This window comes from Salvia splendens, chromosome 2 (assembly GCF_004379255.2).
Source record: "Salvia splendens isolate huo1 chromosome 2, SspV2, whole genome shotgun sequence".
NCBI classification, from domain to species: Eukaryota; Viridiplantae; Streptophyta; class Magnoliopsida; order Lamiales; family Lamiaceae; genus Salvia; species Salvia splendens.
In genome coordinates this window covers 20,476,497-20,502,831 of record NC_056033.1, presented here as the reverse complement: position 1 = coordinate 20,502,831, position 26,335 = coordinate 20,476,497, and the positions used below count along the sequence as shown (strand labels likewise).

Below are 26,335 nucleotides of genomic sequence, written 5' to 3'. Positions count from 1 at the left end.
GTACAATAGATTATTGAGCACCGACCTTTTGCCCAGTTAATTTCACAAAAGTTTCATTCTTATTCAATTTTCAGTCTCACACCTCCCCCAATATAATAACCCCACTCCTCTCTCATGCCGCCGCTGTTAAACTCTTATCTCAATACAAAATATATTCATTCACTTAATAAATAAACACATAGAAGTAATAGGATAAAATACAAAGTTATATCCAACTCAACATAAATACTAAGTCACATTTGTGAGACTGATCTAATCATCGAGATCACTAGAATTAAAACGGTAATTCCTGGGTAAAATTGTGACAATAAAAAAAGAAAATTATTAGGAAAAGAATTAGGAGAAATAATGGAAGGGAGAGAAACAGGAACAGAAGGGGTTGGGGCCAATAATAAACCAGCATAGAATTTGGCTGCAAATTAAAAAAGTAAGGTGCAAAGCCTGACGATTTTGCTCAAGCATCCACATGTGATGCTGCTACACAACATTCCTCAATACCACCCACCATTGTCTCCACACTAGTATATATTGTCCCACCACCACCTCATCTCACAACTCTCTCCCTCTCTCACTAACACTATTTCACACAAAAAGGAAGCATTACTAATACTAGGTGCCTTTCTAAGGAAGGGGTGGATCCATCCATGGACTATTACATGGATGAGAAATGGAAGTTATCCACAGAACATAGGCCACAATCCTCATCCAAACCATGCAAGTCCTCTCTACAGAAAAGCTTCTCCACCAAGAACCCTTCCGCCCTCTCCCGGACCACCTCCTCTAAATCCTCCCTCCCCAGGAGCTCGTCCCAGAGGTGCTCCGGCTTCACGCGCAAGTGCACCAACATGGCCAAGGAGCAGAAGGCCAAATTCTACATTGTCAAGCGCTGCATCTCCATGCTCGTCAGCTGGAAAAAGAATGGGGATTCCTGATCACAGTTGCTGGATTCAGAAATACAAAAAAATGTAATTCTTGTTTTGATCCACGCACGCATCTCTCTATGCACGAGATGGATCTTGGGCTCGTTTCTGGACCCGGACAAGTTTTCCTGCCATCCGAGAAAGAGAGAGAGAGAAGCCAAAAAATTTCTCAGATCCTCAATGTAACTACTAGAGTGCCATGTTGTAAGATGTAAGATAACTTTTAAAATTCATTGCAGACACAAATCTTAAATCTTCTTCTTCTTTTTCTTTTCTTTCTACATTTATGTGCATTAAATTGTTATAACAGATCTGTATACAGTAGAATAAATAGCCCTATCTATTTATCCTAGCTAGTCTTCTGCTACTACTCTATTTCTTGTTTTCTCAAAGCACCTAGTTTGATGATAGAAAGATTCCTGGCAGCAGTAGAATTCAAGTACTATATACAATACTGCTAACTCTAGAAAAACAATGGGAATCTTCACAAGTACCAAACACGATGTTGTATTATTAATAGAAAAAACTGTACCTGCTTCTAACACAGGTTTTCTAAAAAGTTACTGTCCAGGTATCAAATTTTTTACCTCGTGTCACTAAACATAAAGGTGAGTTCATCATGTATATGACAACTTCCATCTTCAGTAAATCATATAATATTATACTCCCTCTGATCTGTTCCATTAGAAATGAAACGTTTTCCTTTTTAGATTGTCCCAATAAAAATGAAACGTTTCCTACAATGGAAACAACACTCTCTCTACTTTTTCTTCTCTCTAGCTTTACTCTCTCTTCATTAACTTACAAAACACCACTACATAAAATCTTGTGCCGGAAACCAAATGTTGCATATTTATTGGGACGGAGGGAGTATATTGTTATCATTTCGTCTGTATCTCCCATAATAGTCATGGATGTCTTCTACATAGAATTCTACCTAACGGCAAATGCAGAAAATCTTCAATAGATAAAACAAATTTATTTACCTCGAAGCCCTGTCAGGTCTCTTCTGATCCTCCATAAATATAGCATCTTAGTTTTGAAGTTCTATCTACACCCATAACTGTGCAAATAGGAACATGAAATTATCAACAACTTACATAGTATAATATTACCACAATCACTTCTTGCACTTGCTGCAAAAGGTTTAGCAATAGGCAATACAGATTAACCTTTCAACGGTACTGAAATTTAGCATGTGTTAAAATATCCGGAGAGGCCATCCCTTTGTTGATAAATTACAATCACTCATTTTGTATCTAGTATCAATTTTAGCAGATTGAGCACATCATGTATTTGCAAAAATAGTACTCCTTCCGTCCCGTGTTACTTGCACTATTTTCCTTTCTGGGCGTCCCAAGTTATTTGCACTCTTTCCATTTTTAGTAAAAATTATCACCAACAGCCGTTTTTGTTGACTTTGCTATACACACATTCCATAATCTCCGTGCCGAAAAGTAAACGTGCGACTAACCCGGGACGGAGGGAGTACTTTTTTTCATCTTTCTGTCATCTAATTTGTTGATCAATATTAAACCATGTGCACCCTTGGAAGAAGATATAAGCATACCAGAAAATGTTGGAATCCAATAAGTGCAAAAGAGTCCCGTCCTCTCCATGCTGCACACACTTTTTTAAAGTACAATGTCATGTCACAACCACCTCTTTTATTCACTACTGTAGTTTTAAAATTTAAATTCAAATCTCTAACCAAGCTTTCAACAGTCATCAAGTTTACCATATCGATTCTGAAACATATTATCTTGAGGCCTCTCCAGTTGTCTACATGGTGCAAATTCATCCTAATTCTGAACACAATCAATATTCAGCCATGAAAATAATATTTAACTCCCCGCTAGCTCGTCTAGTTTCTATGGATTTGTTCGTGAAAGCATTCTGTGTTAATTCCGTAACATAATGTTTCATCGATGTATTTTAGTAATAATTATTGTTTGTATCACACAAGTGAAATGACATTCTTTTATTTCATAGTGATTTAATCAGTCACATTGCAACAATGAAAACTATAGTCTAGGAAATTATATCATAAAAATATAAAGCTATACAAAAGACTGACAGAAAAGAGCATACATAAAAGAGTGAAAGGAATAAATCTGGCTCGTGTGGATAGTGTTTTTCAGCCATGAATAGTGATGTGTTGCTTTGACCAGTATTCTTCTATAGCTTTTTTGGCATTTTACTGCAGCTTTGCTGCTGCTGTTGGAGTGGTAGTTTATTGCAATTTTGCAGAATTTACACCAAACTGGTGTGGTTTAATATGAGAATTAAAGTTTCACTACAAATGCTATGTTTGTACTATTTCTACAAACTACTCCTTACTTTATAAACTGAAACGCACCTTTATAATTATCAAGTCTCTATTTTGAATTAACTAATAGTATAAATCACTTATATAAGAGCGATTTTACAATCTTTGTAATGTATAAGTACTTGCCAAACTACTTAGAGGAAGGTAATGTAAGCTTACCAAAGAGTATTGTACCAAAGTCTCAGAAGTGATCTGATTCCATCTTCGACGTTTGATGTTTCAAGTCAAAAAAAGATGGCTTTAAGCCAGATTTCAACATGCCAGCAAGAAGATTTTGAGCTGAGTCTTGTTTCCCATCTCCTTTGAGGACTTGCATTGTCATGTGGTAACTGGCTACATTTGGCACCATGCCCTTTTCACACATTTCTTTGAGCAGTTTCAATGCTTTATAGGAGCTATCTTGTAAGCAATATCCATGGATCATCGTATTGTATATTACATCATTAGGTTCGACTTCCATCTCAAGCATTGTCTGCAACAATTTTGATGCTTCCCTCATGTTTCCTTCATGGCACCACCCTTTTATCAAGACGCTGTAAGTGTAAACATCTGCAACCAAACTAGTCCTCTTCATGTAATCAAGGAGTTCGAGTGCTTTCTCCATGTTGTTAGACCGCGCAAAGAAATCAATCAAGATAGTGTATGTAACCTTCGATGGAGAAATCCCCCTCTCTTCCATCTCACCTACGAAGCTCAAAACCCGAGAAGAGTCCTCACTTCTTGCACATCCTGCAATCAGGACGTTGTAGGTGATCATGGTTGGAGATAAACCGGAAGACTTGAGCTCCTTGTGCAAATACAGAGCTTTCTCAAGCATCCCAGCGCGGCAGTACCCATCCATTAACAAGTTGTAAGTGATCACACTTGACCTCAAACCACAGCTTGTCATCTCACCAAACAATCTCTTCGCCTCACCCATATTCCCCTGCTTACACAGCCCCTCAATCAATATATTGTAAGTCACAACATTGCACGACACCCCTCTGTGGCGCATTTCATCAAACAGTAGGAACGCTTTCCGCATTTCACCATCGCTGCAATACGCATTCAGCACGGAGTTGTAGGTATGCAAATCAGGCAATGCACCTTCACTCTTCATCCTCTCAAAAAGCTCAAACCCATCTTTCTTCAAACCTCTCTTGAAAACCCCATTTATCAACACCGTGTAAGTGTATTGATTGGCGACCAATCCGATCGCCTCCATCTCGAAAAACAATCTCTTCGCCTTCTCGACCTCGCCCTTCTTACAACACCCATGGATCAACGTAGTGTACACAACAACATTAGGGCTAAATCCCAAATCACACATTTCCCCCAAAATCTCAAAACCCCTCTCCAAATCATCACTCTCGCAGCAGCCTTTCACCAGAATCCCAAATGTATAAACATCCAATCCAACTCTCCCCTTATATTTCTCAAAAACCAACCACGTCTTCTCGTAATTGCACTCTTTCACGAAACATTTCAGCACAGAATTGAAAAGAATCGGCGACGGAGCAAACCCTCGATCGATCATTTCATCAAGCAACGGGAGAGCGAGCTCCACCGGCTGCTGCGCTTTGATATGAGCGCTAATGATTGCCTCATAAACGCGGGGGGAATTCGAATTGGCGGTCAAATAGGGTACAAGGGAAGCGATTGTGAAGAAGGGGGATGGCAATTTACCGGAGAGTAGTCGAAGGATGAAGGATTCAGCCTGCGACAGCATGTTGAGAGAGAAAAGGTTATGGATGATTATTGAAATGGATTGGTGAGTGTGGTGAGGTGAGGAGGTGAGGAGGGAAAGAGCTTTCTGCGGCGGAGCTTTCACCATTCCGGAGAGGAGCGTCAGAACATGATGTTTGGCTGTTGACATTTCGGCAAACAGATTCAGTACTGCTCTGTTTGATGAGAAAATCAGATTTATAGGGTACTTTACGTAAATGTATCGATTTTGTTATCTCTTCCATATATGGGAAAAACGTTATTCACATGGCATTTTTATTAGTGAAGATGCCACCCACATTGGCGTCTTTAATAATGAAGAATCGTATGTCGTCGTATTTCATGTAAGTATAGGTACCTTAAAAAACGCTGACGTGGTTGGCGTGTTACCAATAAAACGCCACAGCCGTCTGCGTGTTTTATGCCTAAAAACGCCACAGATGTAGGCGTTTTTACATCTAAAGATGCCTGTGGAGTTGGCGTCTCTACCACAAACACGCCTACTCCGTCGGCGTGTTTGGCTTGAACAAGATATCAGTCGGAACTCTGCCATAAGCGCGAACCCTAATCACTTTCCCTCCCCCAAATGCGAAAAACCCTCCCCAAGGCGAAAACTCCTTAAGGAAACCTTTGCTCGGGTCGACCCGGTGGTGGATTTGAGCGTGGAGATTTCGATTTTGGCTCATTCTTCCAAACATTAGTCTTCCTATTCGGTTAGAATGTCTAATTTTTGACTCATTCTTACAAACATTAGTCTATCAATATTTGATGGATTGTTATGATAGTATATATTGTAGTGTAATTTATATAATTATTTGATGGATTGTTATGGTATTATATGTTGTAGTGTAATTAATAGAAATATTTTGACCAATTGTTATGATATTATATGTTGTGGTGTAATTTATATAATTATTTGATGGATTGTTATGGTATTATATGTTGTAGTGTAATTAATAGAAATATTTTGACCAATTGTTATGATATTATATGTTGTAGTATATCTAATTTTTTACCAATATTTGATAGATTGTTATGATAGTATATATTGTAGTGTACTTAATAAAAATATTTTTTACCAATCTTTGTGTTTTACATTATTGCAGATAGTATGACGTGGTGTGTCAATTTATATTAGGGTGGAAAGATAATTCTCAGACCAGTTATTTCATATGATCCTCCTTTTGCAAAAGGATTCATTATGTTGGATGAAAGTATTTCCTACGATAAGCTTGTGGAAACAATTTGTGAAAGGATGAGGATAAGCATATTTGAAAACAAAGTTCAAATAGTATGGAAACGTCATATATTCTATGAATCTTCAGTCACGTTTATAGGTATTCTACTAGAAGAAGTATGCATGCCACTAATGTTTAGTGAGAGTATGGCTACAGGAGGTCAAATTGAATTGTATGTTGAGTATTCGGCAATTACTCAACAAAATAGTCATCATCTCATAAGTTATGATATTGGTACGTCTACGAGAGGCCAAGAACCATGTTTCGCTGCAACACAAGATTTTGATGTTGGTACGTCTACGAGAGGCCAAGAACCATGTTTCGATGCAATACAAGATTTTGATGTTGGAGGCGTTCATTTAGGGGACAGTGACAATTGTGATGTGGTTGAGGCCATAATTGGTCCTGATAAAGCCGACTTTCTTGATCCACAATCACCTTATGATTCTGAAGATGTCAACCAGGATAGTACAGACTCAGATGGTGATCCTTCGGATGATGACCGATTTGTTGCTTCAAGACCATCCATTCCGGTTGGAGAAACAGCAGTTGAAGAAACAGTGGTTGGATAAACAACAGTTGGAGGAAGAGTAGTACGAGGAAGAGTAGTTCCACAGTTCCCACAACGTGGAATGGACTATTTTCGCTCCTTACCAGGTCCATATGATAGTTTTGATCCAAAGAACTTTGAGCCTGCTGATCCCAATGTGCATTATTGGAGTGATAAAGATCCTAGCAATGTCGGTTTGCATACTAAATTTAGAACGAAGTTGGAATTAAAGTCAACTGTGACTTTTTGGCATTTGAAAAAAATCCGACAATATACAGTTGCTGAAAGTAAAGGAAAGAGATGACATGCAGTTTGTAAGTGGCCACAAGGAAATCCGAAGGATACCTCATTACCGAAATGTTTGTGGGAGTGCCGAGCAACATTGAGAAAGCATGATGAACACTGGAAAATTAGAGTGTTTAGCACTGCTCATACTCGCATGGGGGATCGTAATTATAATGGGCACGCTAATCTTTCGTCGGGTATGATAGCGTTGAGTGTTCGACATCAGATAGAAAACGATCCTTGCTACAAGGTAAAAGCAATTGTGGCGGATATTGAAAATAGATTTCATGTGAAAGTTAGTTACAAGAAAGCATTGTATGCTCGGATGATAGCTATTGAGCTTGTATATGGTGGATGAGAGTGGTCTTTCAAAGTTTTACCAGCTTATTTGAATGAATTGCAAAGACAAAATCCCGGCACAATTATCGAATGGTTTCATGATGACAGATTAAGCAACGGTATGAACAAGGTTTTCAAGTACGTATTTTGGGCTTTTGGTCCAGCCGTGGAGGCTTTTCAACTATGCAAACCAGTTTTAACGGTTGATGGAACTCATCTACGTGGACGATGTCGATGTAAAATTCTTATTGTAGTTGGATTTGATGCTAATAAGAAATGTTTGCCTATTGCATATGCCATTGTTGATGAGGAAACCATAGAAAGTTGGAATTGGTTTATGGAACGTATTAGACTTCATGTAGCCAAGCATGAAATATGTGTAATATCTGATAGGCATGTGGGAATCATAGATGCAATGAATTTTCCCATATGGAAAGAAGAACCCAATGTGGGTCATCACAGATTTTGCTTGGTACATGTTAGAAAGAATGTTTTGCAGAATCACAAAGGTATCATGGTCAAAAGACTTGTTTGGAAAATGGGTATTGCTACCAAGAAGCGCAAGTTTAAGATCAGACGTCGTTTACTTCGAGACGTCAACAACGAGGCTTTGCAGTACCTTGATGCCGCAGAGTTAGAAAAATGGAATTTGGCGTATGACAAACACAAAAGATGGGGTGAGGTGACCACTAATATGGTGGAATCTTACAAAAATGTGTTGAGAGGCGCAAGTCAACTCTCAATTAAAGCTTGCATTGATATGATATTTTGGAGGACAATAGAATGGTTCAATGAGCGGTCAATTGCATCCACACAGTGTGCCACACCACTTACCCCGTGGGCGCATGAAAAGGTGTGCAAAAATGATGTAAAAGGTCAATTACATAATGTGAGAGCACCAAACACAATTGTAGGGCTTTATGTGGTTCGAACAAAACGTCGAATTGGTGGAAATGGTGGTAATAAGTGGAAGGTAAAGTACTTGGAGTCGAACTGCAAATGCCAAAAGTGGCAGATGTGGAGACTTCCATGTTCACATGCAGCGTCAGTTGCGCAGTTTAGAAACGACAACATGTCGTCGTTTGTTAACCCCGTATACCACACAAGTGTTTGGGTACACCAATATTCTACGGTGTTCAATCCACTCAGACACCAAGATTATTGGGACGTGCCTGAATGGACTTTGCAGTGTTCACGAACTCAGTTAATGCCTCGAAGTCGCGGTCGATACCGTACAACTAGGATTCCTAATCAGATGGATGTCCGTGAAGCTGACCAGCCACGAGCCCGACGCCGTTGTAAACATTGCCGTCAACCAGGTCATGACAGGCGCAGCTGCCCGACTTCTTGAATGTTTGGACTTATGCATTGTGTAATATTTGGACTTATGCATTGTGTAATATTTGGACTTATGTATTGAGTAATATTTGGACTTATGTATTAAGTAATATTTGGACTTATGTATTGCGTACTATCTGCATGTATTTTATTGTGATGGTAGATCGGGTGAGTAAAATTATAAAAAGTGAGTTCACCCGACCGAGTGTTTTTGGCTTATCAAACACCCGGTCGGGGTGAACTCACTGGACTCCAAATGAACTTGTCACGACCGCACTTCCTAAGGATAGAAAGTACGGTGGGTCGCGACTAATGGGAGAATTAAGAAGCGGGGAAGAAAGGGGAAACAATCAAGGGGTACGGCATATAGATCAAAAGATGAAACTTTATTACCAAATCATAGTCTGAAAATCACGAAGCAACATAGTTTGTATGAAAATAGTTCAACAGATTAAGGAAACATAAGAGTTTTAAAACTTGGCATAGCGGAAGCATTTGAGAGTTGGCTACTACTATGTATGAAGACACAATAGCAACCGGAACATTTATTGAATACGGTCCTTGTCCAAATGCCCAACACCCTCCGTCCTCGTCAACGTTCAACCTGCACATAGGGAAAACACATGCAGGGCTGAGTACTTGATGCACTCAGTGAACTCATGCCCAAAATACATTTTATCAATAAAGTTATGTCAATCCATCGATGAGTGAAACTCGGGTTTTACTTTAAAAAAAATGCCGAGAACACTAAGATCATTTCCATAAATAAAATGGTGTCCGTGCAGACAAATATCATCGTCATCCTCCATCATGTACCATATCTGAACCATCATGTGAAACGAGAATGTGGCCACAAACTCGATCACTGGACAGGCCGACCCGAAGGACGGCTCACGATCCCAATCAGTGCACTAGCCTAAGTAGGGCTTAGACCCTAGTTAGACCCGAATTCGTTAACCATCAAAGTCTAGTAGAACATTATTCTAGTAGACAATCAGATATGCAATTCAAAACATAAAATACGGCATGACATAACATTTAAACCACCCTTATCTCACCATATACATATCATTGCAATAAAGGAGTTTAAGTAATAAAGCCCACCTCAAAAGCTTAGTAATTTCCTTAACAAGCTTCTCGATCCGACTTTAACGAGCGTGCGAACAACCTTTTTGAGAAAATTAAAGTACACATCAATCTCAAGAAGGAAAACATTTAGAATGCATGCACTCTAATTAAGTCTTTTATCTCATTTTTTTTAGGTTTTCGTGCAGTTTCGATTATTCGGCGGCTGTCCAAGGCGTCGCGTGCGACGCCGGTCGGCCGCTTACACCAATACTTCCTTCGTTGGCTCCTCGTATTTTCTCCACGGTATCGAATTACGAAGCCTCAAAATTATTCAAGCGCATAAGTAAATTATTGCAATTATTTCCCTTCGAAAATTATATTTATCTCGGACTTAGGTTAAATTATTCATCCTTCGAATTATTCAGAAATTAATTAAATAAATCCCCACGATTAAATTTCTTATTTGCCCAAAGATTTAATCAACTAACCCAAGCTATTTTATATTTGAGCCCAACGTAATTATCAAACAACCCATGTTATTTCTTCATTTAATTGATGAGCCAAAACTCCCAATAAAAAAGTGGCCCATCTTAATTAAAATATGGAGCCCAAAAAGAGTAGCCCAAATATACTCCCATTCTTCATCACTCTCGGTCAACTCCTCTCTCTCTCTCCCTCATTCTCTCTTTTCAATTTCTCACCCAAATTGAAAGAGCTCCCGATTCGTCACCTCCCTCCGACTCTCACCGCCAGATCGACGCCGGTCACCGCCACCGCTGCTGCTCCTCAGCGGGAGGACGCTGCTGCTGTCGCCGGTTCGTCCAGCCGCTGCCTCCGTCATACACCGAAAGAGCTGTTGCTGTCGCCTCAGGGTCAGGCTGCTGCCATCGTCGCCGGTAGCCGCTGCTCCGTCGGTGATCGTGTAGCCCCGAAACAGCCCCGCTTACATTCGAAAGATAAGTTCTCATTCAATTATGTTTCTTTTCGTTTTTAGCTTTCGATTACACTGTGATGGCCGTTCGATTGTTGGATTTTGATTGTTGATGGAAATTATGAGTGGGAGTGATGTATGATGAACATGATATGAATAACATCGATCAAAAGGAAAGGGATTTATACCTTCGTTGCTATGAATTTGACTGTGAAATTGCCAGGTCCGTTTTCTTGGCTCGTATGAGACTGAAACAAAATGGCATCAGTTTCTTCTACTCTCTCACTCTCTCGGCTCTCTCTTTGTTGCTTGGAATTGCAGATGTGAAAGTGTAGGTTGAAGTGAAGAAACTGATGTTTTTAAACTTGGGTGACCTTTGATTTTTAGAATTGAAGATGGAAGATGAAAGGTGGAAGGTCATGGCAGGCGTTCCATTTCTTAAGAGAGCAAGGGATTGGTCTTGCAAAAAGAAAGTCTATGAAGAAATTTGACTCAAAAGATATCTCTTTTAATTTAATGTCATTTCAGAAGCTATTTACCCTCAATGTGGGTACTCTTAAGAAAGAGTTAAATGCAATATGAGATCTAATATAAAAGACGATAAAAGTGAAAAATTATAATTTTGACAAATTTTTAAAAATAGAGAGTAGGAGTATTTGTTAATAGGAGAGCACAACATATAAAGATATTAACATTCTACCTAGAGAAACCATTAGATATATATAGATATGGGGTTGTGATTTCGAGGACCTTTTAGTTGCATATCACATTCAACTCATATCCAACCTTCCAAGTTCCAACTCTCTCTCCAATTCATTCGACTCCCTCTAGAAACCCTCTCAATTCGAAATCCTAGCGAAATCCTAGCCGCTTTCTACATTTTCGGCGAACCAGAATCACGTTTCTGCGATCTGAGCATGATTCTTCTCCACCTAGCGACGTTGTTTGCCGGAGAAGTACGCTTCATAGCTAAAAAGGGGGCAATTTTGAACACCCCCACGGCGAACGCCGGAAAAACTTCGAGAAATGGTAATTTTGTGCTTTGTTTGGGTTCGTATTCTGTTAATTTTTGCTTGTTGAAAATGTTATGCGAAAGTAAGAGTTTATTTCAATTTAAATCTGTAGTGGGAATTTAGTTTCCGTCAATTTGGAGCACAAACCATATCCTTGTTTTCTTTCTGGAGTGGGGTGTGAAGATTTTTTTTCCTCAATCGAATTGTTTTTGATAAGCTATACATGTATTCCAAAAACTGAACTAATTCAGTTTTCACATTTGATGAAAAGCTGTTCTGTAAGGAGTGAGTTTGCTGTGTTCTCAGTTGATGAATGTTTGCTTAATGTTTTCAACTGTTGCTTAATATGTTTGAGAATTTGATTAATTTATTTGGAAGTTGCTTAATTTGTTCTGGGATTTGCTAAAACTATTGGAAATTTTGATAAATTTGAGCAGAAGTTTGCTTATTTGGTTTGAAAGATTGCTTACTTTGTGCCAAAATTTGCTAATTCTGTGTGAGAATTTGCTTATTTTGGGGGAATCTTTACTTAATTGGGTCAAGTGTGGGTTTACGTGGGTTTTAAATTGATATTGCATTATTTGGGTTTAGGTGTTACATTATTTGATATTGGGTTCAATAGTGACAAGTTATTGAAATTGTTTAGGTTGATGTTTAGTTTTAATTGTTAATGTTGTGTAGGTGAACTGTGTTATAATTTTGTGTAATGTTGTGTATGTGAATTTGTGTAATGTTGTGTAGGTGAATTTGTGCATTTGTGTATTGTTTAATTTAAATTGTGAATGTTGTGTAGGTGAATTATGACATCATCTTCAAGTTCTCGTCGAAGACTCTTATGTGGTCCTGAGGACCCTTCCGTCTTGTATCGTCAGAGACAACACGTCTCTAATAATATATGGGCAGGAGTTGAATCAGAAGACGTCCAATGCAGAAGATATGAAGGAATAATTTGGGATGTTCTCATACATCCCCGTGTTTTGGCTGTAATAGACGAGATGGGGTTCGACGGCATATTGAGGTGTGGTCAACCAAAGGACATTGACCACCATCTTATACCGCGTTGATTGAACGATGGAGACTAGAGACTCACACATTTCACTTTCCAGTCGGTGAAGCGACAGTGACTTTGGAAGACGTGGAGGTCTTATGGGGCCTCAAAGTTGACGGTGATGCTTTGACGGGTTACACCCCCACTAAGGATGTCAGCTATTGGATGCAACTATCTTTGGATTAGCTTGGTTTATACGAGATACAGTTGAGTTGAAAGAAATGGTTTGGAAGCATGCAAGCTTATCAAATCAACTAAGGATTGAGGTGAGTGATGAACACGACCGGTATATATATGTTCAACGTGCTCGTGTTTATTGTCTGCTTTTACTTGGTGGTCTGATGATCCCGAACACCTCCGAAAATAAAATTCTATTCTTCTACTTGCTATTTTTCATGAATGTAGAACGATGTTCCAGCTATAGCTGGGGTGATACGACTCTTGCTTGCTTGTACCACGATTTATGTGAAGTTGCCCTTGCTAGGAGGAGCGATGTCGGGGGAGCTTGTACTTTGTTACAGTTGTGGGCTTGGGAGAGAATCCCAAATGTTAAACCGAAGATGCTAAATCTCATGCATATAGACTACACACCTTGTGCAATCGCATAAATTGTTCACTAATTAATTTTTTAAGCATAATTTTCATTAATTTCCGTGTTATTCGCTGATAATTTAATTTTTTTAGATGGAGTGGTCCGGCGTCATATATAAAAGCACCCGAGCATTGCATTGAAAATTTCAGAGATCAGTTCTCCAAAATGCACGCCAACCAAGTAATTTCTGTAACCTAAATTGTTTTTTGTTTGCTGTTTTGATTTAATTTGTTTTGACTAAATTTGTTTCTTATGTAGTTTATTTGGAGGCCACAACGAGTGTTGCGATAATTTGAGATTGTCCAACCGTATATCCCGCTCCTCAACTGGTTCCACGGTACTGATTTTGTGAAACGGGATCCTCATGGTAAATCTAGCCGAATTGGGTTGAGTACCACGCCAATCATATGCAGGAGTGAGACAATAGGCACAATTTGGTGTGGACTGATCTGGAGTACTCAAATGAGTCTATTGCAACTGATGAATATATAGATTGGTATGCCAAATAACTGTGGTGTACTTAACTAACCTGACGTGCATGCTCAAGTAGGCTTCCATGAAACGACATCTTCTCATAGCTTCGCGGTATATTGAAACAACTATTAATTATTTAAATTCATGTGATGAAATGTAATTAGCTTTGAAAATTGTAGGTGGAGACGCTTCAAAAAATACGTCACTTTCTAAGTGTGCAGAATATGACAGGATGACTAGATTTGTTCACAATTTCGAGGATGGTTGAAGATGGTCTGCGGATATCTGGGGAGGCTGAGATGATGGACTACCGTCCTTCACAACGCTCTGAGCTGGACATTGACATGCCCGTGAAGCAAAAAGGGAAACGACGTGGAAAGAAGAAAACTGCTTGTGGAGAGTCGTCATCTTCAAGAATAGATGCTCATTTGGTAGATGATTCCGATGAAGATTTTGTGCCTTCACCTCCACCTAGATCTGCAGTTCGAGGTCGTCATTTTATCAGCCACACTGGTGGTATAGGTGAAGTTATTGGTCTCAGTGATCTCCACAATTCTCCACCTCAGTCTTCTATGCGAGATGACTTTTTTGGGGTGGATTTAGATAATGTTGTTGTTCAAGATACTCCTCCCTCTAGACTCCCTACTTCCAGAATCGGGAAGGGGATTCGTGGCCTGTTTATGTGGAGAAGGCGAGACGATTGAACTAAACTACATTTATTTTTATTTGTTTATTGAGTTGAACTTCGTGTTTGTGAACCTTGTAATCTTTATATTTAATAATTTTACAACTCTTCTTTCTATTCTTATTTATATTTTCAAAGTGAGAACGATTGCAATATTTTGAATAAGCATTGTAATAAGCAGGATTGGGTAGAAACGATTGGCTGAAACTTAACAAATATTCTGACTAAAAACGCCAATGTGGTTGGCGTTTTTAGCAAAAACGCCAGTCACGTTAGCGTTTTACTCTTTGATGTTTAAGGGTGTTTCTACACAACGCAATATAACCATTCTGTATTGACTCGCCAATGTGGTTGGCATTTTTATGAAACACGCCAACTTGGTTGGCATTTTTAGGAAAAAACTTTGAATGACCACTCTCATCCACCATATACAAGCTCAATAGCTGTCCTCCGAGCATACCATGCTTTCTTGTAACTAATTTAACATGAAATCTATTTTCAATATCCGGCACAATAGCTTTTACCTTGTAGGCATTATCGTTTTCTATCTGATGTCGAACACTCAATGATATCATGGACGACGAAAGATTAGCGTGCCCATTATAATTATGATCCCCCATACAAGTATGAGCAGTGCTAAACACTCTAATTTTCCAGTGTTCATCATGCTTTCTCAGTGTTGATCGACACTCCCACAAACATTTCGGTAATGACTTATCTTCCGGATTTCCTTGTGGCCACTTACAAACTGCATGCCATCTCTTTCCTTTACTTTCAACAACTGTACAGTTGTCTTCAATTCCAACTTCGTTTTAAATTTAGTATGCAAACCGACATTGCTAGGATCTTTTTCACTCCAATAATGCACACTGGGATCAGCAGCCTCAAAGTTCTTTGGATCAAAACTATCATATGTACCTGGTAAGGTGCGAAAATAGTTCATTCCACGCTGTGGGAACTGTGGAACTACTCTTCCTCCAACTGCTCTTCCGCCAACTGTTGTTTCTCCAACCACTGCTTCTCCAACCACTGTTTGGAATGGATGGTCTTGAATCAACAAATTGTTCATCATCAGACGGATCACCATCTGAGTCTGTACTAACAATGTTTACATCTTCAGAATCATAAGGTGATTGTGGATCAAGAAAGTCGGGTTTATTAGGACCTATAATGTCATCAACCACATGACAATTGTCACTGTCCCCTAAACGCACACCTCCAACATCAAAATCTTGTGTTGCAGCGAAACTTGGTTCTTAGGCTCTCGTAGACGTACCAACATAATGAATCCTTTTGAAAAATGAGGATCATATGAAATAACTGCTTCGGGAATTATCTTTCCACCCCAATATAAATTGACACACCACGTCATACTATCTGCAATAATGTAAAACACAAATAAATATGTATTATTTTTTCATTCATCATTATGTAGAGTGAGCCAAAAATTGGTGAGAAATTAGATATTAATTACATCAAATATAGACTATCATAACAATCCATCAAATATTGGTAAAAAATTGGATATACTACAATATATAATATCATAACAATCAATCAAATATTTCTATTAATTACACTACAATATATACTATCATAATAATTTATCAAATATTGGTCAAAATTTAGATATACTAACCGAATAGGAATACTAATGTTTGGAAAAATGAGCCAAAATCGAAAACTTCACGCTCAAATCGCCGATTGCGTCGACCCGAGCAAGGGTTTCCTTAAGGTTTTTCGCATTTTGGGAGGGTTTTCGCATTTGGGGAGGGAAAGTGATTAGGGTTCGCGATTTTGGGAGATATTGGACAGATATCTGGTTCAACGGTAACACGCCGACCAGGTTGGCGTTTAATCTTAAAACGGCAACGTAGATGACGTTTTTTAATTAAACATGCCAACTAAGTGGGCGTGATATAGTGTTAAACACACCGACGTAGATGGCGTTTTTTATTAAACAAGCCAACCAAGTGAGCGTGTTACGATAAATACTGTATATGCATAAAATAAAATGAAATTGTAAAACGCTAACACGGTTGGCGTTTTTTACTTAATAACACGCCAATGTGGGTGGCGTTTTTCCCATAGAAGGAAGAAATAACAAAATAGGTACATTTTCGTTATTATAGTAGTAGAGTGCCCCACAGATCCGATTTTCTTTGTACATGACTATGATCAACTTCGTTTATCTATTTATTTTGTAGATACACCACACCAATCTCCAATATACACACAAAACTCATATTTGGAGTAACTATCTTGAGACATTATATGTTGACAATAAAATGTACACATAGATTTGATAAGAAAATGAAAACTCATATTTGGAGTAACTATCTTGAGACATTATATGTTGACAATAAAATGTACACATAGATTTGATAAGAAAATGACTAGTCCCATATCATTACAACAGATATTACTGCGACTCCTAGTAAGACAGCTAAAAACTTGAAGAAGGGAGTATCAAAGTAGCACTTATTCTGAGGTTTGAAGCCCTTGGCTATCAAATGGTTGATGGCTACATAAACGAAAACTCCACAGGCGATGCCCATTGAGATGGCGTAGGTCCAGTCAGCACCGCGGCCTTGGCTGGTGGCATCAAGGGCGATGCCTATTCCGACCCCCACCGGGCTTGAGATTGCAAAGGCGAAGGAGTATGCCACGGTTGCTAGAAACGGCCTCTTTGGTATCATCCTCAGTAGTGCAATCCCCATTGCAACTGCAGCGAAGATCTTGTGGAGTGAAATCGTCCACAGATTTCTCCAAGCGTCTGCTTTCGTATCTGAGTAGCTTTTTAAGTAGTTAGTCATCAAGTTTAACACCAGATGTAACACATCAAAATCAGCAACAATAATTGATTTCATGATTATGTTAAAAGATATATGGACTAGATTATGATACCGGGTTTTAATTAATTATATATAGCAAACTTTAATTATAAATGCAAGTTCATGGATCTGGTAGTTCATAACATATGGAAGCAATCTTTGTCAGATAAATATAATATGCATGTACAATCGGATATTTCCTAGTTTTTTCTGATTGAACTGTGTTCTGAGGAATTGTTCCTGCATAGCATTGACAACGCACGTGGATACCGAAAATAGTGTATTCACTAGCAAGATTCGATCAGTAGTAGAAAACAAACTACCCAATACGTAAGTATTTCTCATGGTTGTGTTATATGAACAACGTGCAATATTGATTATGAATCTAGATCTACATTTATGTCCTTTGCGTATCATCAGATGATAGAGTAAAGGTCAATATTGATTCTAAACATATGACCAAAATACGAATTTAGTCCAAAACATTCACTATTAGAAAAACAGGTCCATAAGGGCTAGTTTGGTTTGCCCTTTATGGTTTCTCAAGAAAAGGAATGGCTCTTGTTAGTGATTCCCTTTTCATGGTAGAAGAGAAATATTTCTATTGTTTGATTTGACTTCTATTTTTTCTATAGTTTAAATTAGGAGGGAAAATGTATCTTTCAAAATTTAGGAGATACCTTAACTAATGAAATGAGCACTAATGAGGCGGGCTGGAGACATTTTTGCAGGCCCTCTTGAAAGGGTATTTGACAAACCAAACATGAGAAAAGGTTTGTTTTGGGGCATTTAATACTCCTCCAAACCAAACACCTCTTAACAAATCAAATCCTTGTCGGAGTGGTCATTTTTTTTACGGTCCCGTAAAAAACTAACGGTCAACGCTAATTGCACAATGACATGACCGTTTATTAAAAAGCGAATGTTTTGGACCAAATTCATATTTTAGTAATATGTTTAGGACCAAAATTCGTAATAGCAAATTGGTAATAGTAATGATTCATTTGGTAGGTAATGATTAGTCACCACGTTAACTTAATTGTGCTAAACAGAGAGCCTAATAGTAACAGGAATATAAGAAAAATTACCTGCAACACCAACAGCAATGCCCTCAAAAATGGAGTGAAAGCACAATGCAAGTATAAGAAGAATAGTATCACCAACAGAACTAGTCTTGACAAACACCGGGTGAAGGTGAAGCTCCCCTACCTCCCTGTCGCTGCCGCCTCCTTCGACATCAACTCGAGTCTCCTTCCAGCTGCTGCTGACGAGGTGCGAGATGGCGCAGTCAGCCAGCATAGTGACAAGATAGCCAGCCGAGGCCAGCATGAACGAAAAGGGATACTCCTTCGTCGTGAGCTCGGCAAAAGCGGAGGTGGAGTCGCTCAAGAAATGCATCAGAGCAGTTCCCAGGAACACGCCGCCGGCGAACTGAGTCCCGAGCAGAAGAAAGCTCTCGTTCCATCGGTAGAAATACGGCGACACGCCGCCGGCGAAGGTGCTCGCGAACATGATTATCAGGCACCATATCTTCACCAGGATCAGCCCTTTGCCGTGCAGATTCCCCTTCTCCGATCCCTCCTCCTCCTCGTCGTGGTCGGCGCCGCCGTGGCCTCTGATCACGGAAAATTGGAGGAGAAAGAGTAGCGTGATCAACAATGTTGACTTCAAACTGGCCATTCAATTCAGTTGGAATTGCCGCTGTCGGATATTTCGGTTATGTTAATTTATAGGGTTAATGTATTCCTTACTCTGTGAAATGTTATCTAATTTTGCTATTTTGTTAAGTTCGTAAAACATTATTCACTTTCCTTTTTTTTCTATTTTTAGATAAATGAACTTCCTTTTTAACTCACTTTTTACATTAATATTATATTATTCTACTAACTTATTTAACTTAATTTTTTTTACTCTCTTAAAATTCGCAATGAGTTAAATTTGGATAATATTTTATGAACCGTGGGAGTATTTTTTTTTGCAGTACAAGTGTTGACTTTTCAAAGGTTGTACTACACTAAACCAAGAATGTAGTAGTACTACTATAATTAGTTGGCTGTTCACTATGGATACAAGATTATAATTAGCTGTTCACGACAGTGCATTCATTTTGACAATGATATATTAAGTTGAAGACACGATAATAAAACTTATAAATAGACTGCCCTATGTAGCACTGATTAAGTCATAATTCTTGTATCAATTACCACGAATTTATTTATCCTAACCTTATTAAATGATTATCGAATCATGAAGCGAATGTCTCTTCCTAATTACTTTACATTCTTCCTAATTACTTTAAGTACGTAATTATACAATCTCTATGTTCGATTTTACATGATTAATGACTAACATAGACCTGGAATTGAAAGGAACAAGCAAGGTTGGAAATAGAATGAATACACATTCATTTATTCCTTAAGTAAATGTTCGTTTATCCCTTAAGTAAATGAAATACAACGCTAAACATTCTAAGCTATGTTCTAGCTAACAAAAAAATACATAATAACGAAAATAAAGGAAAAATAATACATAAGAATGTCGAGGTGAACACGTCTTGAATTTCATTCCCGAACTAAAATGTTCGACTACACTCGTAAAAAAAGGGAAGAAGAACTAAGGAAAACCATACCCTATTACAAATTAGGGATACCAAGCTTAGGGCCTCTTCTTTAAGTTCAGCCGCGGCCCGATCTTGACGGCCCGACAAGCCCCGATCAGCAATGTGGCAGCCGGATGGGATCAGTTTTCCCTGCAGAATACAAACAAAACAAATTAAACAAGTAGGAGAGAAATTGAGGAAAAGGAAAACAACACTTTCCTAAAGAGAGCCCAAGACTTGCCTGAAATGGCAGTGTCCCTTCCAGCGCCCCCCCCCCCAACCAGCCGAGAGCTACCCAGACAAAAAAAAGGGGGAAAAACCCAAGTCAAACCTGACAAGAAACCTTACACTCTTTTAGCAGCACTTATTTTCTCATTAACTACAAACAAACAATCAAATTTAATGGCCAAGTACTAGGTAACCATGTAAGGACAAGATGAAATTAATAATCAAGGACTTAGTACTCCAAACAACACCAAATTGTCCTAAGTAGAAGGCTGCAATGGGGATCAAGGACAAGAGAGGTACGGTGCATAGGAACAAGAGAAATCAGCCCATTTAATTTCCTCAAGCCACACTTTTGGCCTATAAAAACCCCCTCCATATGCATCATCAAGTTCTCCCTACCACATATTACAATTTTTCAGCCGCATATAGAGTAGAAAGTGGAGCATTTTAAGAACAACAACTAAGGCAGCCCGTTCTTCACGGCCACAAGGGGTAACACCACAAAACTTGGATCATTTAGGGAGCATCATAGATAGTATAAGAACGTAGTACCATATATGCTCAAGAACCTAGTTTTGGGTACATAAGTAGTTTGCACAAAAGAATACTCAAAAGAACAAATTGCTAAGTTCACAAGTTAGTAAGGTTCATGGCTTCAATTTATACAAATCTTCCCGTAGCAACACTAAGCCAACAAGTTCACATATGCACCTTTCTCAAGCACTACACTAATGAAGAGGTCTTTCTTCTTTTGTGCTAAGAAAGTAATAGAATTCCAATTTAATGCAGGATAATAGATTCATTCTAATTGAGGGAGTGACGCATAATGGTTGTGCGTCGTTCTTAATGAAACGCACAACCCTTATGCGTCGTTATTTAACGACGCATAAGGATTATGCGTCGCTCAACGACGCATAAGGGTTATGCGTCGATCTTGAACGACGCACAATGGTTATGCGTCGTTAAGGCGGCTTTTAACCTCCTTCAGGCAGACGCAGCTCACAGAACGCACTTTCACACACTTCCATTTCCTCTCTCGGCGATATCTGGCGTTTTCAGGCGATTTTCGGCGATTTCTCCATAAGATCCGGTAATTTGTTTATCAATTTAGCTACATTCATCATTATTCATGTTTATTGTGCTTTAATTTGTTAGTTTTACCCAATTTATACAAATTAGGGCTTGTAGGAAAAATGTCCTTAATTGTCGTTGTTTTAAATGTTTTTTATGCAGAAATCATGCAAGTATTTGTGAGTTTGTATTGGGGTGGTAGAGTAGTTCAACTACCACATATGGGTATTGGTTATGAACCACCTCGTCCGAGGAGCTCCATCATATTAAATTCAGGTGTTTCCTATTCTGGGTTGGTAGCAATGATCTGTGATGCGATGGGAATAGATATGAACCAACACACAATTGAATTATTATGGAGACAATGTATAGTCTATGGTTCCGGTATGAGTTATACATGTTCTGTGATTTGCAATGATGAAAGTGTAATGTTTATGTTCAACAATGCTCAAAATTCAAGTGGGTGTATTGAATTATTTGTTGAGTATTCACCGGTGAGGAGTGCAGAAATCCCACCAGTTGTTGATTATGGTATTGGAGCATCTGCGAGGTTTGAACAAATGAGTTTTGACTGTGGTATTGGATCATCTGCGAGGGTGGACCAAATGAGCTTTGATCGTAGTATGAATCAGCAGAGAGATGTTGTAGATGTTGTAGATGTTGCTGATGTTGGTGTTGGATTGAATGATGAGGTAGATGTTGCTGATGTTGGTGTTGGATTGAATGATGAGGTAGATGTTGCAGATGACCTTGATGAGCCAAGGCCACTATCTGAGACAGAGCCAGACCCCGATCTCAGTGATGGTGATGGTGCTGATGATGTCGGTGCTAGTTCTGATGATGAGATAGTACCATGTAAACCTGTTATGCAATGTGAACAACCACTTCCGGAATACAATCCTAGTGGGTTTAGATTCTTTCGTAAATTACCAAGTCGTCCTTCTGGAGTATCGGATGATGTGGGTGGTAATGAACACAGCCTTTTGTATTGGAATGAGAATGAGCCGCATCGGATTGTGTTGGGAACAAAATTTGATTCCAAGCTACACGTGAAGACTGCTATAACTATGTGGAGTTTGTGGAATGAAAAACAGTTTAAGGTTGTCGAGAGCAAGTTAAGAAGGTGGCATGCTATATGCAAATTTCCAGCAGGAACAACAGTAACAGGGGCAGGCATCATCAGCACCACCGACGCTGAAAAGGCGAGGGAATGTAAGTGGGAGGTTTCAGTTACACAAAGGTCGCATGACGATATGTGGGAAGTTAAGAAGTGGAAGGATCGACATACTTGTGTAGGCCATCGGGCTAATAGAGATCATGCTAACTTTTCATCCCCAATGATAGCTCTGTTGATTCGACATCATGTGCGACAATGTGCCGATTTCAAGGTCTTCTCAATAATAGCTGATGTTCAATACAGATTTGGTGTGTTAATCAGTTATAAAAAGGCATGGTATACAAAGAGAAAAGCTATAGAGTTTGTGTACGGTGGATGGGAGGAATCATTTAGGCAGTTGCCAAGCTTCATGTTTGAACTCCAGTCACAGAATACGGGCACAATTGTTGAGTGGAAGCATAACGAGCTGTTGAGTCGGAGGCGTACAATGGTGTTCAACTATGTTTTCTGGGCATTTGGGCCTGCAATACATGCGTTCCAGAAGGCCGCACCGGTGTTAACAGTGGACGGGACTCACCTCCGAGGAAGATTTAAAGGTAAGTTGCTTGTTGCTTGTGGTTTTGATGCTAACAAGACATGCTTGCCTATTGCATATGCTGTGGTGGATGAAGAAACCAACGACAGTTGGTCGTGGTTTTTGGATCACGTCAGAACTCATGTGGTGAAATACGAGAGGGAGGTGTGCATTATATCAAATAGGCATAAAGGACTCTTGAATGCTATGGAATCTGAAATCATGACAAGGGCCCCGCAGATACACCACAAATTTTGTTTGCTTCATGTGAGGGCAAATGTGCTGAAGAAGCACAAGGGCACCAATGTGAAGGCCATTATATGGAAGTTGGGGGTCAGTTCTCAAGAACATAAATTTGCCAGAAGACGTCGAGCACTACATGATGTCAACAATGGTGCGGTTCGAATGCTGAATAGGATTAAAAAAGAATGTTGGTCGCTGTGCTACGATGATGGACTTAGGTGGGGGGTGGCCACAACAAACATGTCTGAGTGCTACAATAACGTCTTACGGGGTGTGAGAGAGTTGTCGATTAGAGCGTTGGTTGATTTGACATTTTGGAGGATGGTAAAATGGTGGTTGGAGAAGAAGACAACAATAGAACACACCGAAGGTGAATTAACCCCATGGGCGAGGGACAGACTTGCTAAGAATGACTCAAAGGGGCGAAAACACTACATCACTGTCATTGACCGAGATACAGGGAAATACCATGTCCGAACTCGAGGAAGAATAGAAAAAGGAGTGTCAAAGGGCAACAATGTTCAAATAGTCAGGTATTTGGAATCGAGTTGCAGTTGTGGTAAGTGGCAGATGTGGAGAATCCCTTGTTCGCATGCTTGTGCTGTAACACCCCAAAAAAAAAAAGAGAAAAAAAAATCAAATCAAATCAAATAAATCTAATTAAATCTTTTCCTAGTTGACTTGATCAAATATATATCTCCAAACCTTATCACCAAACGATTTCTCCATATCTCTACTCCCTAAAATCTCTCCAACCACCAAATCCATCAATATCTATTAGTTTGTCTATATATATATCCCACGTTCACACAATAATAACTCTTTACCCACTTTATTTCAAAACCCTAGTAACAATCACACATCCAATTTTGGAGAGAAGAAAACCGAGAGATGAGGGGAGAAAAAGGGGTGCGACGGCGATGGCAATCCCAACAACGGCTCGGAGGAGACGGCAGCGGCAACGAATTGACACGGAGAGAGATACGTTGTCGGTAGGGGGTATGCAGTTCCTTTTTGTTTCTTTTTGTACATATACGTGTGCTGGAAGGGAGTATAGACGTGTAGGGATGCATGTGGGAGTATACTTTTAAATAGTACCACTTCTCTTTTTCCTTTTTATAGCAATATGTACGTATGTTTGGTTGGGAGTATTTTAATAAGTTATGTGTTTTGCTAGTTTTAAAAGGAAGGTGGCTGGGAGTTAAAAAAATATATGTTGCTGACTCTTTTCTTTCATTTTTGTTTTAATTGGTTGAGGCAGTACTAATTATATTATTTGATGAGCTCAATTAGTTTTAGTGTATAATAGTTTTAAAGTGGGAAATTGATATTAATATGTATATGTATACATGTTTTGGTGAAAGGAGTATATGCGTGGTGTTTGGGAGTATTTTAAGTTACAAACTCTTTTTCATTTTTTTTAATTGATTTAATAGGATTGACCTTTTGAGCTTGGGTAATTTAAATTTATGTGTGGTTGGAATTTACATAATTGGCTTATATCAGTTTAGTGATGATCGAAAGATTTAAAGTGATGCCTGGTACCGTTGTATATAATTGATGAGTCCGAATTCTTAATTTTCGAGTGATGTTGACATATGAGGTTTTGCTAAGAAAAGAGAAAGGGGATAAATAGAGCACACACTTAGGATGCTTACATTGTTAAATTTATTATTTTTGCAAAGTCTAATTTTGCATATCATGATATTTCAAAAAGGGTGAACTTGTGCACGTTGTTGCGGTTGGAACAAGAAAGTGTTGAGGAGTTAAGCGTTTGAGGTGGGCTTTCTTTTTAAATATGGGCAATGCCCTAAGTATATTTTTATGTGAAAATGATATAAATATTTGTCATGCCGTGTTTTGTTTTATTCTATGGAACCTATCTGATGTGGCTTTTACCATCAATGGATAATCGAATTCGGGTCTGTCTAGGGAGTGAGTCCCTATTCAGGCTAGTGTACACCTATGGAGATCGTGAGCCGTCTTTTGGGTCGGCCGGTCTAGTGACTTGGAATGCGGCCACGTTCCTTGTCATCAATGGATCAGATATGAGAGATAGCTATGGGAAAATGGTTGATCAACCGAATTTTACGATGGAAATGATTTTAGTGTCTTGGGCGATTTCTAAAGTTAAAACCCCAAGGTCCACTCAATGGTGGCATGATAAATATCTTTTTATAAAATGTTTTCGGCATGAGTCCACTGAGTGCATCAAGTACTCAGCCCTGCTTTTCTTTTAAAAATTGCAGGTTGAGCGTGACGGGTGCGGTGGGTGTTGAGCAAGACCGTTGAAGAAATTTAAGTGTCTAGAATGTGTCATGTCTTCACACGTGGCATATTCCTTCTCTCAAATGCTTCCGCTAAATATTGTTTCTTTTGAGTTCGTGTATCGTTGAGATATTTTCATTTGGAGTTGTTGATTGTTGAAATGATACTCTGATTTTATTCGAGCTATTCCCATTTATTTCGAGCTATGGTCGAGTTGTGTTGTTTTTCCCCTTTCTTCCCCGCTTCTTTAATCCTCCCCTAGTCGCGATCAACCGTGTTTTCTATCCTTAGAAAATGCGGGCGTGACAGTGCGGTTGCTAGAGACAGAGGTCATGTTATGATTGACCTCATAGATGAGAAATACTACCTAGGTACATGGAGATCACAGTACTATGGTTAAGTTTCATTTGATGCACCAAGACATGAAGAGTATTGGGGTGCACCTTCATGGAACTTGTGCATCACCCCTCAGCAGTTGATTCCTAGAACGCGTGGCCGAGTTAGAAGAAGGCGGATACTTAATCAAATGGATGTCCAGGAGGAAGATGAACCGAGAGCTCCCCGCCGGTGCAGAAATTGCGGGATAGAGGGGCATGACTGAAGAAATTGCTCAGCCGGTGCCGTTCAGTAACTAGGTTTATGTATCAACATTTGTGAGATGTCGTCTACATTATTATGATATGTATTATGACAGTTATTATGTATTTTATTTGACGAGCTTAGTCCATTTTAGGCTATGCATGAATTTGAACTTTTAAAATCTGACGGAAGACGCATAAGGCTTATGCATAACTTATAACCTAGTTAAATTCGCCCGACCGGGCGTTTTGGAAACATAAAATCGCCCGACCGGGTGTTTTGGAAACATAAAATCGCCCGACCGGGCG

General features: G+C 39.1%; 2 protein-coding genes and 1 long non-coding RNA gene across 10 annotated transcripts; 1 reads left to right on the top strand and 2 right to left on the bottom strand.

Moving 5' to 3' along the window:
- Positions 1–911: 911 nt before the first annotated feature.
- On the bottom strand, positions 912–5,108 carry LOC121791099 (pentatricopeptide repeat-containing protein At4g11690). 5 transcript variants are annotated; one of them, XR_006048486.1, is made up of 5 exons: positions 3,409–5,108; positions 2,659–2,728; positions 2,491–2,549; positions 1,907–1,983; positions 912–1,048 (listed from the first exon to the last, which is right to left on the bottom strand). XR_006048486.1 is itself a non-coding variant. In XM_042189142.1 (1 exon), exon 1 carries the CDS (start codon positions 5,102–5,104, stop codon positions 3,431–3,433), a length of 1,674 nt encoding a protein of 557 aa, XP_042045076.1. In that variant the 5' UTR covers positions 5,105–5,108; the 3' UTR covers positions 3,173–3,430. The 5 variants fall into 5 exon arrangements, 1 of the variants encoding a protein (XP_042045076.1); XR_006048482.1 differs by lacking the exon at positions 2,659–2,728; XR_006048483.1 differs by having other exon boundaries at positions 1,907–2,728.
- A 5,344-nt stretch (positions 5,109–10,452) lies between these two features.
- LOC121791083 lies at positions 10,453–14,641 on the top strand. Of its 4 annotated transcripts, XR_006048477.1 has the most exons (6): positions 10,453–10,925; positions 11,024–11,731; positions 12,509–13,029; positions 13,448–13,535; positions 13,614–13,940; positions 14,009–14,641. It is a non-coding gene; the product is annotated as an uncharacterized LOC121791083 (long non-coding RNA). The 4 variants fall into 4 exon arrangements; XR_006048479.1 differs by having other exon boundaries at positions 10,453–11,731; positions 13,248–13,535; XR_006048478.1 differs by having other exon boundaries at positions 10,453–11,731; positions 13,169–13,535.
- A 2,150-nt stretch (positions 14,642–16,791) lies between these two features.
- LOC121762671 (zinc transporter 2-like) lies at positions 16,792–19,062 on the bottom strand. The gene is made up of 2 exons (XM_042158630.1): positions 18,437–19,062; positions 16,792–17,302 (listed from the first exon to the last, which is right to left on the bottom strand). Exons 1-2 carry the CDS (start codon positions 19,026–19,028, stop codon positions 16,911–16,913), a joined length of 984 nt encoding a protein of 327 aa, XP_042014564.1. The 5' UTR covers positions 19,029–19,062; the 3' UTR covers positions 16,792–16,910.
- Positions 19,063–26,335: the final 7,273 nt, after the last annotated feature.

Coding starts and splice junctions, on each gene's coding strand:
- LOC121791099 (XM_042189142.1), bottom strand. CDS start 5,104: ATGTCAACAGCCAAACATCATGTTCTGACGCTCCTCTCCGGAATGGTG.
- LOC121762671 (XM_042158630.1), bottom strand. CDS start 19,028: ATGGCCAGTTTGAAGTCAACATTGTTGATCACGCTACTCTTTCTCCTC. Junction 17,303..18,436: donor CATTGCTGTTGGTGTTGCAG/GTAATTTTTCTT, acceptor AAAGCTACTCAG/ATACGAAAGCAGACGCTTGG.